The sequence below is a fragment of the Mus caroli genome, chromosome 9 (genome assembly GCF_900094665.2).
Source record: "Mus caroli chromosome 9, CAROLI_EIJ_v1.1, whole genome shotgun sequence".
Lineage (NCBI taxonomy): Eukaryota > Metazoa > Chordata > Mammalia > Rodentia > Muridae > Mus > Mus caroli.
Genome location: NC_034578.1, coordinates 111,358,458 through 111,379,709, shown reverse-complemented (window position 1 = coordinate 111,379,709; position 21,252 = coordinate 111,358,458). Strand labels below are relative to the sequence as shown.

At 45.8% G+C, this 21,252-nt stretch overlaps 1 protein-coding gene across 1 annotated transcript in view; it reads right to left on the bottom strand.

Annotated features, from left to right (window-relative positions):
- Gadl1 (glutamate decarboxylase like 1) overlaps positions 1 to 21,252 on the bottom strand; it is a 167,839-nt gene that overhangs the window by 132,996 nt on the left and 13,591 nt on the right. The window contains exons 2-3 of the mRNA XM_029481848.1: positions 5,540 to 5,712; positions 1,442 to 1,568 (exon numbers count right to left, since the gene is read on the bottom strand). Of these exons, the coding sequence (XP_029337708.1) occupies positions 1,442 to 1,568; positions 5,540 to 5,692 (280 nt within the window). The 5' untranslated portion in view covers positions 5,693 to 5,712. The remainder of the gene's footprint in view (positions 1 to 1,441; positions 1,569 to 5,539; positions 5,713 to 21,252) is intronic.

The window sequence follows — 21,252 nt, the reverse complement described above, 5'->3', positions numbered from 1 at the left end:
AGAAAACCCAAATCGAAGCAAATGCCTTTTCAATTAAAGCACAGAAAACTCCCTCTGATCTGGCAGAGACAAGCAGACATCTCTACACGTAATTTTAATAGGCTTTTTTAAAGTTCTGTGTTAATTTATGATTGATTTCCATGGTAACATTATGGAAAATACTCAGTAAACGGCAAACAATCTACTGCATTAAATGTCACTCCCGACTTCTGACAGGCACTGTAATAATGAAGGAGGTGTCTCTGCTTAGGAGATTCTGACTGGGTTTTAGATATATGCGCCAGGCTTTCCCAAGGGAACTTAATCCAATTATTTTTAGTCGGGATTTTATGGTGTTCTTTCCACTAAATTTAGTTCAGTGTCAGAATTCACAGAACATAATGCCTGTGTAGATTAGGACACTGGATTACCTTCTCAGGACTGGAAAGTGTGCATATTTCAGAAAACCAGCCCCACCTCCCGCTTTGAAACATCTTCCTTGGGTATTTGTCGTATGGTAGCAATCAAGCTGGTTTACTGAAAGTCACAGTAGTGATGGCATTCGTGTGAAAATCACATCAAGACCTAACATTTACTGGTTTGGGATTTTGTTTGTTTTTCATGAGTCTCAAATATCCAGGCTGGCCTTGAACTCACTATGTAGCAGAGGATGGTCTCAAACTCCTGATCTTCCTGCCTCCATCTCCTGAGTGCTGGGATTATAGGTGCGAGCCACCATGCCTGGCTTATTCAGTGACAGGAATAGAACCCAAGGCTTTGTGCATATTAGGCAACCACTCAACCCACTGAGCTATATCTGCAGGCCTACTATTCCTCTTATAGCTACCTAAAGATTCTAATTTTTTATTTTGATTCTGACAGATTTGACTAAGTGAGTTGGTAATTAGAAATTGCCAAGAGTAAACCAGTATCCTCTAAATAAATCTATTCCTTAACTTTTTCTTCCTTCCTTCCTTTCCTCACTTCTTTCTCCTTCTCCTCTTCCTCCTCCTCTTCTTCCTTCTCCCCCTCCTCCTCCCCCCTCCTCTTCCTCCTGCTCTCCCCTCCTCCTCCTTCTCCTCCTTCCCTGCTCCCTCATCCTTTTGGTATACTCTGGGCCACGGACACATTTTTAAGTCCCATAACATAGTCACATAATCAAAATAACATGACAGTTTACTAACTAATACATAGGAACTACAGTGGAAATCTTGGCTACACATGGAGGACGAAGATTGGGAAGGAAAAGACAGGGATCCCAGGGCTCACGCATTATCTGATTCCTTGACAATTGTTCGGCCTTGAAAACAAATCTGCGTTAGGGATGAAAGGGACCCATGCAGAATTCTGCATCAGAGCCACAGTTTGTTTGACCCGTGTGGCTTGTGCTTTACACACTGGAACCCTCGTGTTTACTAAAAGGTGAATGGCAGGCTAGGTCAGGGACATGACAAGGCCTTACTGGTTTTGACGCTGAAGTGGATGACGTCTTGGCAGAGTTTCAGCAGCTTGTCCTGTGACTCGCCTGTGTCCCTCATTTCCAGGTCAAGGAGCTGCCTCAGCTGCTCAGGGGGCTGCCACTCACATACCTGGAAATGGAGTGATAGCTCACAGTTAACCACGTTCCCAGGGGAGCCCAGGATGGGGGAACTGGAGAAGCCAGAACTCTGTCCCCGGGTAGTTCTGAAAGAGCAGAGGACATGTGAATTTAATTCTCGGGGCTGCAGCCCATCTCTAACGGAGCTGTGGGAGGAGTGTGGATCCAGCGGGGGCCAGAGTGGTTCATTCAGACCTCCTAGGAGAACCAACACGAGACTGGTGACAAATGTCAGGACAGAGTGAGGCAGGCTGAGATGGGTTATGACTCACAGAATGCTCTAGGCAGGAATGACACGGGCTGGAAGATCAGGCCGCCTGCAGCATCTAAGATGTCATGGAAGTGTGCTCGGACCACAGCGTAAGTCAGAGGGAAGAGAAAAGCATCCCAGAAAGGGAGACAGTGTCATAGAGCATCCTCCCTTCCTTCCCCACACTGTCTGTCAGCCCAGCTGCTAGAGCAGGCCTCTCTCCCTCAAGCCATTACCACATATTTCTGCTCAAACACCTTCAGCTACTCCCCAGCTTCATCAAGATCAACGTAGAAGAAAGTATGGAGACATAAACCCATCCTGTGTGTGCTGCTTCTCTGCCTGCGTTTCCTCTCTGGCATGCCTACCTCCTGGCTAACTAGCCTCTCTCTTCCTCAGACATACCAAGTTTGCACACACTGCTGGGGTCTCCACATGTTGCGTCCTCTATCTAGAATGTCCCTCTCTCACCACCTATTTAATAATGCGCTCTTCCATTTGTATATGTTTGCTGAAATGTTTCCATTATCATTCATTGACAAGTTTGTTAACATTCCCAGCTGCCCATGACCCAGGCATGGCAACCCTCTCCACTTCCTTCTGCTCTCTGTTTCCCATAGCAGGCATCACCAAGCTAGCCACTCACCCATTACATCCTACACAGTCACCACCACAGGGCTGAGATGGAGTTCATTAATCCATGGAGACTGATCATCGTGATTTCAGAGCTCCTCAGTAAAGAAGGGACAGGGTCAAGTTTAACGGTGGTGAAGAGGTTATGGAAGGGAGTGTTGGGGAAGAAGCGGGAACATGAGGCTTAAGTGGAGGCTCAGTGGAGATGTGTGGAGCAAGCAAATGAGTGAATAGAGAGGGGTAGATCAAGGTGGGCTTTATCAAACTCTTGGGAAGGATCAGAAATAGAACTCTAGGCTTCCTAGGAGGACACCCCAGGGGAAGGTACTCACAGCTCAGAAAGAAGCCACAGGGATCCCTGGATAACATCGGATGGCACTTACAGAATATCGTGGCAGGGATGACCTCTGATAGGGAGGATGACAATGAGGGAAGAAGACCTTCTAGCACGGTTTGATGGGGCTCAAACCAAGAATAAAGAGCATCCAAAGAAGAAAATGCTGCCAAATGATGCTGCGAAGCCAAGTGAAGCACCAACAAGCCCTCACCGAATTCATCACCATGGAGGTGTTCTTGGCACTGGCAATGTGACTAGAGAGGTGGGGGTGGAGGTGAGATTGGGGTAGATTGGAGAGGTAGGAGGTGAAGAAAGAGAGGGAGGGACTGCAGACATCTTTATAAAGCTTGGTGGTGGAGAGGAGGGGAGGGGAGGCTGAGGTGAGAGACCAGGGAATAGAAGCAGGCTAGAAGCCAGGGCGGTGGGAAGTGGAAGAAGCCGGAAGAGCTTTCTAGCTGTGTGAGAGGTGTGGAATCCAACTCTCGTGATGCCTGCCTGCCAGACAGAGGTGAGTCGAACGTGCCCGAGACTACCCACAAGAATGGCATGGGCACATACAGCTGCCCACAGGAGTCTCAAGGGAACACTGATGAGGGAAAACTGTCTCAGAGGCTGCTTAAGACAGACAATCATCTGCACAAATTGCCAGGCCCAAGAGCTGTAGAAGCAGAAAGAACAGTGGACAGCGGGGGCTTCAGAGGCTGGAATGAACAGGCTATAGGGAACACAGGGGAATCTGGGGGATGGAACTGATCTCTCTCTCTCTCTCTCTCTCTCTGTGTGTGTGTGTGTGTGTGTGTGTGTGTGTGTGTGTGTTTGGGATTCTTGAGTTGGACCACTGAGTCTCTCCCATGGGTCTCCTGTGTCATCTGTCTTTCTCAAGCTCTTCTCTAAGAGGAAGCCCTTGCTCCGAGTGCCTCTTGCTCTTCTGCAGTGTTTGCCAGCTTTCTTTACTGTCCTGAGCAATAGAAGCACCTGCGCAACTCCCCTCAGCCTTCCTAAAACCCATGTTCCCCTTCCACTCTACGTCAGGGCGCAGTCCTGTGGGAAGCGAACCTTCTAAAGGTCTGCCCCAAACTCACTGCCCTCTCACCGGGACCCCCTATTCTCTTTACAAATGAAAATTTACCATTCTAGTTGGATTATAAAGTCATTTTGAAACTGGGCCTTCATCTCATGTTTCTTTATTTCCTCGAGGGCCCAATTTAATGCCTTTCAAGTAGCCAGCATTCAGTTAATATTTAATTACTGAAAAAGAGAGTATAGCTTTTTAAAAAAAAAAAATACAACTTAGCCAGACTGTTGGCTCACCCGCCTAATTCAAGACGCTAAAGGAAGGGAGACCAATTTCAGGCCAGCCTGGGCTCCATAGATCTTATCTCAAAAAAAAAAAAAAAAAAAACAAAAACAAATAAAATCAGCATTTCAGTAATGATTGGGATGGGTCTCCTGAGACTCTACCCCTAGCAGAGAAAATATTGACAGCTGATGGATGATGAAGGAGATTCAGTCTCTCTGTGGGGCGTGGATCCTGACAGAGTGTCTGTGCTGCAGTGGACGGCCAATCCTACACACAGAAGGAGGACAGGAGTAACATAAGTTGGAGTAACTAGGCTCATAAAAGAAATGAAGAAGAAGGGGAATAGGAGGAGGAGGAGGAGAAGGAGGAGGAGCTGCAGCAGCAGCAGGAGGAAGACATGCAACTGAGAATAGGCATGGGGGTCAGTCTGTCAGGAGCTGGAGGAAAGAGTGAGGTGGGTAGGATCAGAATACATTGCAAAGGGGCTGGAGAGATGGCCCCATGCTTAGGAGCACTGATTGCTCTTCCAGAAAACTTGAGTTTTATTTCCAGCATCCACATGGCCATTCACAGCAGTCTATAACTTCAGCTCCGGGGATTCTGAAACCCCCTTCTGGCCTCTGTAGGTATTGCATACACATGGTGCACAGACATACACGCAGGCAAGCACTTGGACACATGCATATACACTAAATTATAATAACTGCATATTTCAAAAAGGTCATATACGTGTTTGAAACTCACAAAGAATAAATATATCTTTTAAGGCATAATAAATAATAAAACCCAAAAGTTGCTGTCAGGGAATTGTGATGCTAACCAAACAAGATTCAAAGTATTTCAGGGATGCACAGAGAAGTCTGATACTAAATTATAAATGTGAGAATGAGTAAAAGCCTCCACAATCAGTTCTGTCCTGAGCCTGACTATTTCTGACCACGTTCAGAGATCATGACAATCTGGTCTATTAGTTTTCTAATTAGTGACCTACATCTCAGAATAAACGCTATCATCTTTGAACTCAGATATAAATGGCATCTATTTGCTACTAATACAATTGGGGGGGAGATCTCTCCTATGTGTCCATTTGCCGGTAATTCAATTTCAACAGATGGAGTGACTGCGATGATAAGAGGCAATGCAGCTCTTGCTCCCGGGGTGTATGGAGAAGTTAGGAATATGAATGCTGAAGCCATGCCACCTTCATTTAGCTCCAGATAAATGTGCTAGCACGTGATGTGGGTGAGATACAGGCCCTTCGCTTTCTCCCTCCTTTCTAAAACAGGAACAATAACATGTCTGCTGTTTGTGGGCTCGTGTAATTACGGAGTGTGTGTGTGTGTGTGTGTGTGTGTGTGTACCTGCATGTTCACATGCCTGCTTGTGTGAATAAAGGCCAGAGGACAACCTTTCCTGTCATTTCCCTATGTGTTTTCTTTTTACCTTTTCATTGACGTCTGTAGCTTTCAAAACCACCTCTTCCATTATGAGCCTACAGGCTTCTTCAACAAATTTTTCTCCAGCTTTCACATCTGTTTGAGGTCCATTAAGTACAACCCCATCCACAAAGATGGGGATCTTCTTACCAGGGGTCATCTCCTTCTGGCCACTGTGTCCTAGGAGGGCACAGAGAGAGTGGGTTTGAGAGCTCACACGATGAAACACAAAGAAACCAAAGACTTCACAAATGGTTTATTTTCACTTACATACTTACTTTAAGCTCTCCCCAATGCCTGTATTGTATGTTGAGCACACTTCCCCTCAGACCCCTGCCCTCCCTTCCTTGCCCCTATCTGCTCCTGTCAGTCTCCCTGTCATGTGCATGTCTTCTCTTCACAGGTGATGGTACCCTGTGCAGTAGGGATGCTCACAGTTGCTCATGTAAGAAGTCCTACAAAGCTCACAGTTCACAGGATAGGTGAAGCCATCTTACAGTGCGTACTTCTTCCTATTGGGCAGTGAGAGTCCATGGAGTAGAGAGCCAGTCCTTCAGTACTATGGTACGTATGACCTCAAAAGGTTGCCAGTGTGCACAGTGCCTGTGCTCAATGGCGAAGTTCAAATACAATGCCTTCTGGAGCAGAGAGATGTCTTACCGAACAATGCTCTCAAAAACAGTGAGACTCTTAGTGACATTCTCACAGGGGCACAAATGATTGGCACACGATCCTTCCCTGAGACACACCCCTGCTCCCTCCACAGCAGAAAAGGAATGGAGGAGAGAGTTGGCCATTTGGAGAGAGAGAAGAGGAAACAGTGCTTCAAACCCAGCTATAGATAATTTTGTGCTTAATCATCCTCTTGAGTTCTGTTTGCTTGCTTGCTTGCTTGCTTGCTTGCTTGCTTGCTTGCTTGTTTTGAAGGTAACTTTGGATCCCCCTGTGTCTACCTTTCTGTGCTAAGACTGGAGTGCACACCACCATGCCTAGTTGATGCTGGTTAGAGATGGAACCTGGGGTCTGTTCATGCTCAGACAACCACTCTAGCAATGGAGCTACAGACCCAGTCCTCAATCCTGAACATATAAAGCATATATTTGTTTAAACTTTCCGAACCTGTTTTATTAAGCAGAGAGATCATGTAACAGGGGCACAAGCCCCGAGCCTTGTGTAAACTCAGCATCCTTTGGCCCCAGGAAGCAACACTGCAGGGGTAAAGAAAAGGGCACCCAGCCACATACACATGGCTTTCCCAAGAAAGCAAGGCTGTACTTTGAAATTGGAATACCAAATAGAATTCTATAAAACCCCATCTCATATTTGATGTCTCTGAATCACAGAAGCCCGAAGGGTCATCCAGGCATCTTCAAGAAAGTAAACACTGAAATCTTCAAAGGCAGAGAGCTAGTCCCCACCTTCATCAAGGACAGGCTCCATCAGCATGTTTCTCTAAATGGAGGTCCCCTCATCCTTCAAGGGCAGGTGGGTCCTGGGCTGTTTCCCCAGGAGCTAAATTTCAATGTCTTCAGGGAAGAGAGTTCCTTTACTTTCCAAAAGTGTTTTGCTTGCCATAGGGGAGTGCCACAGGGCCAGAGAATGCCTTGTGGCCCATCTGACTCACCCCCCCCCCAAAAAAAACATTACCCAACACATATGCAAAAAAGACTCATATAAGCCATGCATGGCAGCTCATGCACTTGGGAAACTGAAGCAGGGGTGGGGGTGGGGAGAGGGTGTCGTCCGGGACTTTGAGGCCAGCCTGAGCTACTTCATGAGTTCCCAACCAGCCAGGGCTACAGAATAGGGGGAGGGGGAGGGGGAGGGGGAGGAGGAAAGTGTCTTAGGGTTACTGTTGCTGTGATGAAGCACCATGACCAAAGCAGCATGGGTAAGAAAGGGTTTGTTTCACTTCAACCCCACAAACAGTTCAACACTGAGAGTGGTCAGGGCAGGGACTGGAAGGAGGGGCTGATTCGGAGGCCATAGAGGAGTGTTGCTTACTGACTTGCTCAGCCTGCTTTCTTATAGAGCCCAGGACCACTAGCCCAGACATGGCACCATCCATCACTAATTAAAAAAAATTCCTGACAGGCTTGTGTACAGGGAATTGAGGCTCCCTTCTCTCCAGTGACTCTAGCCTGTGTCAAACTGACATAAAACTATCCAGCACAGAAGGAAAGAAAGAGGAGAAAGGGAAGGAAGGAGAGGTTTAGGGAAAGGAGAGAGAAAGAGAGAGAGAGAGAGAGAGAATGAGAGAGCTTTAGAAACAAGCTCAAATCCATTGCATGAGCACACATCATCTTATAATTTAACCATATTTCCCCTGCAAATCATTTTTAACTTAAAGGACTATTTATTTTTATTTTATATAAATGTATATTTTTGCTTGGATTCATGCGCAGCCAGGTGGTTGTGAGCTGCCATGTGGTGCTAAGAACTGAACGAAGATCCTCTTTAAGAGCAGCCCTTGCCCTTAAGCACTGAGCCATCTCTCCAGCCCTCCCACCTCTGATCTTCTTAAGGATGAAGAAGTAATACAAACATTTCATCCTTCATGTCCATTTTACATCTGAAGTCTTGGTTTGAATGACTTCCGATATCAGAAGCATTGCGCTGTTCCCTCGAGCTCCTTCCTACCTCTGTCCTGGGAAAAATGTCGACAAAGTACACAGTGAAGAGGCTTCCTCGGTGTCTTCAACCTCTCACAAGTGCAGGTCAAACCCAGCCTGAGGCAGGACCTGAGCGGGCTCAGACTCTACAGCTGGACGTGTGATTGGTGGTTCAGTCAACCTGGAAATCAGTAGCTCAGGAGGCTGGCTACTTACCCAAAATAGACGTCCACAGAAATCACTCTGGGTGCCCAACCCAGATATCCAAAGCGTATTTACCACAAGCTCAGATTTGATCGTATTCTTTTTCCCTAGACACAAACCTCTCTCCTTTTTATAATCCCTGGGTTCAGTTGGCTGTGGAAATTTACAGAAACAATTTCTAAAAGGCAATTTCAGTCCTGGGCCTCTTTGAGTAGCTCACATTCTAAATCCACCTAAATACGCTCACGGCCTGTTTTCAAAACTAAAATGTATGTGGTTTTGAATATTTTCTATGCTTTCTGGATGTGCTGCTCAAACAATATCTATCTCACTTGCTTGCTTGCTTGCTTGCTTTCTTTCCTTCCTCCTTTCTTTCTCTATCTATTATACCTGTGACAGTTTTCTCCCAAAAGTTCAATGTCATGGTAACTATCTGAGACCAGATAAAGTTTTTTTGTGCCATTCTTCACAAAGATAATGGATGGATTTGTCTTGGGCAGACACCTGGAGTTTGGAAGAGGCAGGGTCTGCAGTTCCTGGCTCTACCTTAATTTCCCATGGAAATTGTGTGTGTGCTGGAGGGTTGGGGGAGATGCCAGATGCCCTCCACTTATTCTGCCCTGGAAAGGCTGTGGTGAATTTGGGTGAGGGCAAACAGAGGGAGCCCCAGTGAGGAAATGTTTTACACGGTAATGCCTTTCAAGGGAAAGATCTTTCCTCTCAGGGGGAGAAGAAAGTTTTCTAGGTTTTAAAAATAAAGTAGGAAAGAGGGCAATTATTCCAGGAACTGTGGTTATGTCAGGAGGCAGTGCTATTATTACACACACAGAAAATGGAGCTTTCTTTTTTCAACCTCATTAGTGGGATTTCTGGCTTTTATTGCACAGGGATTGAGAGTAGTTCTTTAGCCCTCCTGGGTTCTCTCCCTCTCCCTCTCTCATAAACCATGTCAAACGGCCATTCACAAACAGGGTAACAGTGGAGGTTGGATCAGCACAGCTTTCACAGCACTGTTACAGAAATCCCTGTCCTTCACAGAATGGATTAGGAACCCTCTCCAGAACAAATTGGAGAGCAGGGCTGCTCTGTGGCTGCATCTTATTCTGCTGATGGTTGAGACTAGGCGCTTCTCCTGCACGTTCTGGGACAGAGACACCTTGGCATCTCTGATGGACTGAGCTGTGTCTGTTGCAGATGCTTATCGACACTTTCTTCCTCATCCTCACAGTTAATCAGATTAATAAAGAACTTCATGTTAGAGGAATCCCTCATGAAGGACATGCTCAGCAGCCCAGTTTTTCCACCTGAGTCCCAACCACCACCAAAGGCTTGGATCACTGCAGTTGTCCCACAACCTACCATAGCTCTATGGCTGTTCTCCACACAGCAACCCTGACATTCCTGTGGGGGAACAGGTGGAAGTGTGTACTAAGAGGTCCATGACTCCTCTCCTTGGATCAAAGCTAGTCTGCGTTGTCATGATCCCCTCCCTGCCCCACACAAGTCCTGTCCCTGGTACATCATTGACTTCAGATTTTGTGTCCGCCATTGTGTTCCAGGCTCTCCCAGATCCATCATCAAGTGCTTTACCGTCCTTCAAGCCTCCCCTTGAATATCAGTTTCTCGGGGTGGTGGTCCTTGACTGCAGGTGTCATAGCAACCACATGTCCATGGCTGCCTTTTTCTTCCTTGACTCAAAAGCAGAGATGCCCTGTTACCTACCAGGGCTGTCTCTGGGCTGTTGAATAACAAACAGTCTTTGCTGTCCATTTCTCCTCTGGTGCTTGGAATTCTCCAATCCATTCTCAGTCAAGGATTCAAATGTGCATCCCTCTCATGTCTACATTTCTACCAACTCTTTCACTGCTTGTTTTCCAGCATGTTACAGAAGCTCAACATTTGTTTTGGCCAGAGCCCTCCTTGCTCAAAAACTGTTAACTCCAACTTCAAGTCCTGCTTCAGATAGAGATAGCTTGTCCTTACACAAATGCACCAAAACACACCAAGTCTTAAAACAACCCAGTGCATTATATAAGTGTTAGTGGACATGATAATAAATCATATCATTTATTATATAAAGGTCATAATAAATATTAGCCAACAGAAGATTGTATTATTTAGATCTATAAACACATACACATTTGCATGTGATGTTAGGTTGTGACAGGAGGCAGGAAGTGTTCTCAAAGGGTAAGAACGTGTTTGGTGAGGTGTCCACCCAGGATGAGCAGCACAAGAGGCCCCAAAGGCAGAAGATGCTAATGTGTGGGAGGCAGAGTTCATTCACAAGGCTCAGTGCCCACAATGGCAGGGGATTTTCCCACCCACTCAGGATTGGCATCTGTGCAAGAACGTCATCTTGTTGCTTTATTGTGGTCGTCTGTATAGAGGTTCATTTCCTGTTCTAAATCACAAACTCCCACAGGAAAAGATCCATGTGTGACTTTGCCGTGTATTCCAGGAACAGAATTCACACACCGGCTTCCAACAATGCTCAGGATCTGCATTATCTTCAAGATAATCGCTGAACTGAATCATCGGCTCAGGCTGACTGAATGCTCTCAGAGGTCATCTTATCTGTTTCAGACAAGCCCCAAATCCCCTCCACACAATCCAATAGCCTAGAGAGTGAGGGAGCTGACTTCCCACTTCACAGTCATTCTTAATCTATCCTGGTACAATTACTTTATATACAGCCTCTCTTTGCATTGGTCTTCCCACTCATAAAATGGGAGAGCCTCTGACAAAAGGGATAGCATTGGCAACAGAAACCTCTGGAAACGTTAGTAAAGGCTCAAGTGGGTGACTTTACTAGTACTGCCTGCCTGTACTTGGGGGAAACCCAGAAACTTTGGACTTTTCCCAAGCACTTCTAACTTTTACCTACTTTTTGTTTGTTTGTTCCTCCTTCCCTCCCTCCCTCCCTCCCTCCCTCCCTTCCTTCTCTTCTTTTTGAACTCATCAGCACATGTGTGTGTCATTGTCAAAACTGTGCTCTCTAAAGGAGATGGCTCAGCTGGTAAACTGCTTGCCTCAGGAGTCTGAAGACCTGAGTTCGATCCCCAAAACTCACATAATGAAAAAGCCAGCCCTGACAGTACGTGCTTGTAATCCCAGTAATGAGGTTGGCAATGGAGGGTGTGTGGAGACACGTGGATCTCCAGAATTACCTGGCCAGTCTCCCTAACCTAGGTGAACTCTAGGCTAGTGAAAGACCAGATCTCAAAAAAGCAAGGTAGATGGTAGCTTGAAAATTGTGTACACACACACACACAAACAAACACAGACATGCACATATGCAAGCACACACACGTGCACACACGCATGCACACACACACACATACACCTGACAAATTTACATTCCACTGCAGTGACTGTGAAATGAAGGAGGCAAAAGCCAACAGGGGAATAATTAAGATCATCATTGATTCTCAGAGATGCTTTAGAGGAAAGTCCTTGACTTGTCAAAACAAGGATGAGGAGGTATTTTAGATACACTTAGGGAAAGACATTCGAGTTGTCTGAATTAAGACACAAAAGAGGAGAAGGCCCCAGACATGAAAGGCCGCAGAAAGAGAAGAACCAGAAACAACTGACATATTGGTCTCTGCAAGAAATAGAAGGAGAGGATCAGGGCCCCAGGGTGACAACAAGCAGCAGCTAGAAACAAACTGGAATTTGGCTATGCTGGAGTCAGAGCAGAGCAGCTGCCTGGTGTGCAAAAAGCAAGCAGGAAGCCATGTAGACTGTCCGGCAGCTTCAGAGAAGTACTGAAGAAAGAAGAGGTGGGTATGGTGTAGAGTTCAGATAAGGGAATCAAGGTCTGGATGGAAGGAGCCAAGATAGCACCAATCTTAGCCATCAAGGAGGCCAGCTGACAGCCTTGTGCTCACGTGCACTGCAATCATGTTAGTGGAATGAGTACCATGGCTGTTCATGGACAGGACTGTTTGTCCAGCCGACATGACGCCTGAGACCCTACAGTGAACTTTGGGTGAAATGCTGACAGAACAAGTCAGAACAAAGATCCCTGCACATGTGAGCTCTTCTCCCGTACAACAGAGAACGGCAACTATACAACATCTGTGGGTGGTGACACACTCCCATCACCCACAGCTTTACTTAATGGAATCCCATTGTTAGCGTCTGGGGTGCCAGTGACATGACTCAGACTCAACCAATACTCAAATATCAAGCCATTTCCTTCAACGACTAAGCTAGGTCTGTCCACTCTGGGCCAGCTTCAAGAGGACAAACCCCTCAGAAGTGAACCCTGAAAACAGCTAGCAGTCCCTTGGCAGTGCCAGTGGTCAAGGATGCAGGCTGTCCACCACACCCACCCACCCCCCCCTCCCCCCTTTCTTCCCCCCCCCCCCCCCCCCCTCTCTCTCTCTCTCTCTCTCTCTCTCTCTCTCTCTCTCTCTCTCTCTCTCTCTCTCTCCCTTCTCCCTTCTCTCTCTCTCCTTTTTATATAAGCCCCATGCATCTAAGGCTACTTTCATACTTTCAATGCTATCAGTTGAGCCCAGGGCTTCATGCACACTAGGCAAGCGTCCATTGAGAGCTACATTACAGGCCTGCTTACTTACAGTTTGCTTTTCATGGAACTTGGGGCATCAGGCCAGTGATTAGGTGATCGTCAGGTCTTCTCAGGAGAGACAGTAATTGATATGATATTGATATGGCTTAAGGATGCTTTACGTCTCAACCTGCCATCACTCCTGCCTTTCTCAGCTAGTCATCAGGACAGCAAGCTTCCTAAACCGCACCCTTCCTAGGCCACCTGTAAACCTCATGAACTCCTCTGGTGCACAGCTCCTCAGATCTAGAGAGCATCTTCACAAGGAGCTCCACGAGAAGACTGGACTCCACACTCCGTTTCATCCACCTCCTCCTATCCATCAGGCTGGGGAACTGTCCTGTGGATTCCACGCTCTAACTTAGCTCAGCAGCAGCAGGGCAGGATGGGATATTTCTGGAAGCTTTTCATTCTGACTTTCCTCTAATGTTCCCAGTTCTGCCTCTTCAGGAGTGCTGGTGTTTCTGAGGCTTCCCTTCCCCAATGCTCTGGTCCCCCAAATGCTGGTGTTTCTGGGACTTCCCTTCCCCAATGCTCTGGCCCCCGCCTTTCTTCCTGTGCACCTGCATGTCTAGCGCTCTAGATTCCCTCTGTTTCGTGAGAACCCTATCATGTTTTGAGATTGAAGACTGAACGGAATGAGTGCTGCTTTAGTTACTGTTGCCGGGATGAAACACCATGACCAGAAGCAACTTAGGGAGGAAAGGGTTTATTTCACTCACCATTCCATAGAACAATTCACCATCAACCTGCGAGGACAGGAACTGAAGCTGACCCTGGAGACGGGAGCTGATGCAGAGGCCACGGAAGGATGCTGCTTACTGGCTTGCTCATCATGGCTTGCTCAGCCTGCTTTCTTATAGAACTCAGGACATCAGCCCAGCAATGGCACCACCCACAATGGGCTGGCTCCTCCCTTGTCAATCATTAATTAAGAGAATGCCACACAGCTGGATCTTACGGAGGCATCTTCTCAAGTGAGGCTTCATCCTTTCAGATGACTCTAGCTTGTGTCAAGCTGACATAGAACTAGCCAGGACAAATATTCATTTTGGTTCCTGTCTTACCTTTCTTATCACCATGATAAGTCACCATGGCCAAGGTAGTTTATAGAAGAAAGATTTATTTGGAAATAAATACACTTTCAGAGGGTTAGAGTCCATTTATGTGGCTGTGGAGCATAGTCCCAGGATGGCAGACTTGGGGTTTGACCTGAGAGCTTACATCTTGATTCATATCACAAGGAGGGGGGAGAGAGAAAGAGAGAGAGAGGGAGAGGGAGAGGGAGAGAGAGAGAAATTGGGAATAGCTTGGGCTTTTGAAGCTATAAACTCCACCCTCAGTGGTGCACCATCTCTAACAAGGCCACACCTCATAATCTTTCCTGAACAAGTCTACCAACTGGAGACCAAGCATTCAAACATCTGAAGTCCTCTGGGGGCCATTCTCACTCAAACCACCACAGTTTCCTTAATGGCATTAAACAAGTTATTTGTTTGTTTCTTGGTCTATTTATTTATTATTGGAGGTTTGGCAGGTATGATCACTGTGGGCACAGAGCACACTTTGTATGTGGAGATTACAGGCGTCTTTCTGAAGTTGGATCTTTCCTTCCATCTTTACATGGGCATTTAGGATCCAACTCAGGTCATCAGGTCTGCCACCTTTGCGACCCAGAACTTCTGACTGCTCCAGCATTCCAGCTGCCACACCATTCCCCTAGGGCACGGCCTCGGCAGCACCGGTAAATCAAGGCTCCTTCCTGTGGGACCTCCAAGTCCTAACAGCCAGGATCCCCTTGGCTCCTCTAGCTTCTATAACCACATTATATACATCTCTCCAGGCCTGTGAGCTTTCCTGAGTCTACCCCCGACAGCTCCCCCTTTGAGCAAGCAAGAGCCAAGGTCATGTTCTGTGGAACTTGAGAGCCGTGACTGATGTCCTGAGAAACTGGGTTCTGTGGTCGGTTCCAACTAAGGAAAGTTAGAGCCAAGTAGTTATACACTACCAAATGTACTCTTGGGAAAATCAGGATTCCTCTCTATTTTTATGGCTCTCTGGAATGTGGAGGCCACCCAGTTTCTGCCCGAACATCTCCACTGTGGTATTTTGGTTTATTTTTGTTGTTGTTTTTGTTGTTCTTTGTTTTACTCAGGTTGGTTCTGGTTTGTTTGTTTGTTTAACACACACATACATACAATACACTAGACGTCATTGAGAACAGTGTAAAATCTTAGAGCAGAGCCTAGAAAAACATGGTCAGACAGAAAAACAACGCAAGCCCTGGTTTCAATCTGATTGGGTAACTTCATTCATGACATTTTTAATAGTTGTAGTTACGAATAAAGCAAAAAAAAAATAGCCCTGGTTTTAACAATGATAGCAGTTAATACAGACTGGTTTCTTGTAATAAACTGGGTATGAAGCAAGGTTCTACGTGACTTACATGGAATTTTCATTATGGGAACTCCTTATTACCCCTTATTTCCCAGACATAGAAATGGAAGCCAGAGAAAGGAAACGGTTTGGCCAAATTCTGATGAGGCCAGAACCAAGCCAGGCAGCCTGCGACCAGGAACCTTAACTCTAGGAACCCGGAGGATGGCTCACCAGGCAAGTTGCTGCCCAGGCCTGGTGAGCTGAGTCCTATCACCAGAACCACATGTAGATGCAATTATGGGCCTTGGTAACTCCAGCATTCCCACACAGAGATGGGATCAGGAAACAGGAGAATTAGCTGGAAGTCCTTGAGTCAGCTAGCCTGGAGTAAGCCATGCTGCAGTGGGAAGGATACCCACCCTTAGCAAGGTAGGAGACGATAGACACCTAAAAGTTGTCATCTAACTGCCACACACTGGCTGTGTACATGCATTTCCTTGAACACAAACATATACACATACAAACACATACTTAATAAATACACTTAAAAGGACTGCACTCTCCTGCCTCCTGCCCACAAAAGACCCTCAAGAAGATATTACTTCCCCGAATAAATACACTTAAAAGGACTGCACTCTCCTGCCTCCTGCCCACAAAAGACCCTCAAGAAGATATTACTTCCCCGTGTCTCATCAACTGCACTCAACTACATGGACACGTACTTTGTACTCTTAAAGCAATAAGCAATTATCCTGGAAGTATGCACAAAATTGCAACGTGCTGCAATTTAATATCTAGTTTTAAAACCAATTTGCTGAAGTGTTGACTTCAGGATTTAAAATGTATTCCATTTAACCAGCAATTTAAATGAAAATTTAAGTAAATGCTATAAATGGGTGCCTCATTTGCATGATCTGTTGATTAACTCTGATGTGACATCATCTGTCCCCAGGACTATGCTCCCTGTTGAGGGCTTTGATGTGTCATCTTGGGGTGAGAAGAGCACTTACTCTCAGCTCATCTACCACTCCGTACACATGCCAGTGCACATGCGGTCACATGTGGCCAACCTCACACGCAGGAGGCGCAGCTTACCAAAACCCTTTCTCAGCATTCCTGAGTATGTCTTTGAGAAATTCACTGAGAAGCTGCTTGGAATGCCAATGTGACTTCTCTTTAACAAACTCTAAACTGCCATCAAAGGATGGGGTGCTCTGCTAAGGCGGCCCTGAATGGTAAAGTCAGTCATGTGTCTGGAGCTGAATTGCTAAATGAGACCTGAGAAGAATCTTCCCAGGATCTGCCTTAACTCCACAGACAGTTCAAGCCCTGAAAACTGTTCAGGTGTCTGAGAGTCACCCAGCTGGCACTGGAGAAGCTATTGGTGGTGATGTGGTCACTGGTCTCGCTGTGTGGTGAATGTAGGAGTTCTATGGGACAGCCATAGGCCACTGAGCTTCCCTGATGTTGAGAAGTATTCCTGAAACACTCCATAGCAGATCACCAAGACACTGGGTGACCCATTGATGGAGACCTATTCCCATTTAAGTTTGAATCCAATATACCTCAATGAATTTTTTGGTTATGTGTTGGGACCCTAGGGTCTTGGAAGTCTATAGCCAAAAGCAAGTCACTCAGCGAATGAGCTCCACCCCTTTTTTATTTCATACTAAAAATTTAATATCACGGATTGCTAAATGAGTCTGCTGAAGTCTACCTATGCTCCACTTTTCTTAATTGTCCTTTTCTTAGACCCAAAATCTCATTCCAAAATTTCACTGTTTAGCACAAGCTACTCTCAAAGCCTCAGTTGCACTCCTGCCTCAGCCTCCCCAGTGCTGGGAGGGCAGGCATGAGTGGCTACAAATGGTTTATCCTAACTGTTTTCAATATATCGCATATCATTGTAGCTGGCATTTAGTAGGAGCTATGTCAGGAGTGTGGCATGTCCTCTGTATAAAGCTGTCCATGTACACAGAACAACACAGCAAAAAAACAAACAGAATTCACTTTGGGTAAGCTAAGTACAAAATAGTCTCAAGAGAGGGCATAGTAGCTGCCTATAGTTTCATAAGTAATGATTCCCCAATTGTACTAGCTTAAATCAAGAAGAGTGTTTTTCCTTGAAGTTTAGCAGGGTCAAATGGTGTCTTCTGAGCTCACTGCTGGTGCACTGCACGCAGCTGGCACGCTGTCTCAGAGCCATGCTCAGCAGAGGTGACGGAGAATACCAGACCTCTTCTCGTTATGCAGCAGGTTGCCTGGGCTTGCTCATCGATCGATGGCAGCATTAAAGATAGAAAAGGGAATAGTCACCCAGCCACTTGCGACCTCAGACTAGAGGTCACACAGCTTCGCTTCTCTGTTCTTCTATTGTGAGAACAAGCCACAAGTAGAACCAGATTGAAGGTCATGGAGGAAAAACTTCTGCCTCTTGACAGAAAGCAGTGTTACATCACAAGGTGGTAAGTATATGAGGAAGGGAGAAAGACTAAGCCATGTTTACCATCTATCACAAGCCAACATTCTTGGACCTAACTGCTCTATTCCCAAACCAGTGTCTCCCAAATCCTAGCCCATGACTTTCAGGCTTGAAGTCAAGAATTCTGACATGAATCTGGTTTTCAGGTTGACAAGCCTACATAGTTGCAGCTGATCTTGACCCAAGTTCCCACAGATTAGACATACAAGTTATTAGCTACTACAGACAAAGTCCGTTAACGATCCAAGACAGAAGAATACAGGACACACTCATAGGAAAGAACAGTAGGCCCAGGATGATCAAAGGCCTGTAAAAATTCTGAAATCTTACAGGGCTTTGTTGTGTGTGTTACTCAGATTGAATATGATCACTTGCCTATCCTGGCCTATTGCTCTCTGATGATCTGGCAGGAATCAGAAATCAAAGCAACATCTTGGCTTCCTTCACCACCTTAGAGATCAGAAGAAGGGATGGGCAGATGCAGGCAAACCAGCAGGTGGCAGCCTGGTCTCTCTCCCATTTCCTATATAGATGGTTGGCTGTGAGCCCCAGACTTTTCTTTGATAAGTGAAGCAAACTTGCTCCATCCCCACCCCCCCAAAAAAAAACTGTAATGGAAAAATGAGTCCTGTGTTCCTTAAATTGTTTCTTTTGGGGAGTTTGACCAGGGCAATAGGGAGTGCGACTAATACAGGCTCCATTGGCCTACAAATGGGCTAATTCTGTCTGATGTTACAAATGTTGGGTTAGCCATGAGGGTTCACAGTGAAACCCAGCTTCCCAATGTGTTTGCTAGCCACTCACTTCCCATGGAAATCCTTCCTTCCCAGCCTACCTCTGGAAAAGCCACGTCTAGCAAAGAGTTCTTGTGTTTCGACTGGCAGCTGTTTGGGTTTGGATTCTGTTGTTGTGGTAGAAATCCCTCAACAAAAGACAAGGTGGTGATGGAAGAGTTGGCTTAAGCTCACAATCTCAAGATATGGACGCCTCGTTGTGGGGAAGTCAAGGCAGGCATGTAGTCACCTACAGTTGAGAGGAGAGAGAATTGGAGACACATGCCTTGTGCTCAGCTTTCTCTATCCTTCCACAATCTGGAGTCCCTCAAAGGAAAAAGCTACAGTCAAGGCAACACCTCACCCACAGTAATCATGGGCCAACCTGAAAGAGGTTAATTTCTCAATGTGACTGTCTTCCCAGGTGTTCTAGATTTTGTCAAGTCAACAGTAAAACTATTGCACCATGAACCATACAGACGCTCTTACATAATTTTGGGCAAATCTTTGGGAAGAGGGTAATATACCCATTCTACAAATCCAGGAAGGGGGAGCAGAGAGGTCAGTTAGCCTGCTTAGAGCATGTCCAGCTGACACAGTAAATTCAGAGCCACTGCTCAGACCATGACTGATAGCCATGTCTCATCCCTTTCCACTAAACCCCCGTGGCCTCTCCCACAAAACAACAGAAGAACAATTAAGTGCTGAGCTGACACGCTGTATCGAACACTTCTGGGCAAAGCCGTCATCCGCCTTCTATTCCACAATTACTTTCTGAAATTCTCTTTTGTTGTGCCATCAACTTGAAAAATAGGGACACTGGCTAGCATTACAAAATTCAATTTTTCATAGATTTTCTTTCTCCTCCATCACTACTTCATACAAATTAGGCACTAGAATAAAACTGGGGAATGGCATAATAGAACATTCCAGAGTAAAACTGCGCACAAAGGGGGAGATGCTGTCTGCGTGGCTCTTTTATTTATTTATTTAGTTAGTTAGTTAGTTAGTTCAAATCGCATCTGAAAGAAGAACAGAAACAGCATAAAATACCAGTTAAGTTTGAGTTGATTCTGTAAGTCAATACACAATCTGAGGTGATCGCACAGCAGAGCACCGACAGTGCTGAACTGGAAAGATCTTGTTTGTTAAAAACCACAAAAGGAGTCCGTCACGTTATATTTCACAGGCAGAAAGAACAGTGGGGAAATTCAACATTTTCTAGTGCTGTAGTTAAGTCACTGGTTTTGTTTGTTTGTTTCTTGTTGAGATAGGGTCTCTTGCAGCTCAGGCTGTAGTCAAGGTTGACCTTTGAACTTCTGATGATTCTGCCTCTACTTTCTGAGTGCTTGAAATCACAAGCACGGTTTCTGGGGGTGCTGGGATCGGGTCTCATGTTAGGTAAGCACACACCAACTGGGTTACATCCCTGGCCCACAAAATGGACTTTAATACCTAACTACGGCCTTGCTAGCACCAAGTGATTTAGAGGGCTGTATATTTAGTACTAAAAAGCTTGTAGGTGCTGAAATGCTTTGCCTTGATCCCCAAGAGATGTTAAGTACTAATAGAAACAAACACAAACTCTTGTGGCCAGCAAGCCGACTGAGCAGGTAAAGCTGTTTGCTGCAAGGCTGAGGACATAAGTTCTATCCTAAGGACCCAGACAGGAGAAGCAGAGAGCTGACTCCCATAACTTGCCCTTTGGCCTCTACGTGTGCACCATGGCATGCACACAGGAAAGAAAGAAGAAAGGAAATATACATGGTTTTATCAGGATTTTACAGGGTGTGTTTTTTGTTTGTTTAATCACGTGCCCTAACAATATATACATATTCTGGGATGCAAGTGCTGCTTGCGCTTGCATTTCTCTGGATGAATGATACTCTCAACTAAACATGTCCTCTACATGATATATCATTAGTTAAACAATGTTCTTATGGGTAAAACCCAAGCAAAATTTTAGTTGTATAACAAAAGTATAGCATTTTAGGGTTTTGATGTGTTTTGAGATGAAGTCTTACTATGTAGACCATGCTGGCTTCATATTCAGGGCTCTCTTTCTGCCCTAGCCACCTGAGTACTGGGGTTATAGGTGTGAGCCATCACACACGGTCTCGAGGAGCATTGTCACCGAAGCCTTACATTCATTGTCATCTCGATCAGAACAATTGTGACCACCAGGAAAAGACCTCCAGCAAAGTTGAGTCTGTTGACCTTCCTTCAAAGAAGGACATGAAGGATCATTAGAACCTCAGATAAAAATCCCAGACACTCCCTCTCAGTCCTAGGTAATTCTGTGCTAAATGGAAGGGTAAGCAGAGGTGGCTTTCTACAGCTTCTGCTTTGTGAGCCCTCTGAGCATAACATCTGGTACCATCTTAACTGGAGATCTGATGAAGACAACTCTGAACATGCTGAAAGAATGAGCTGTGGTGGTCTAACCTTTCCTGGGATACCCGAGAAAACATGAAAAATGGACCAACACCACGATTCCACTCACGTCTAGGCATATTGGGCTTAATTTATAGGTGAAATAAGAATGAGACCACTCTGGAAATCAGTCTGGTGGTTCCTTAGAAAATTGGACATGGTACTACCGGAGGATCCAGCAATACCTCTCCTGGGCATATATCCAGAAGATGTCCCAACCGGTAAGAAGGACACATGCTCCACTATGTTCATAGCAGC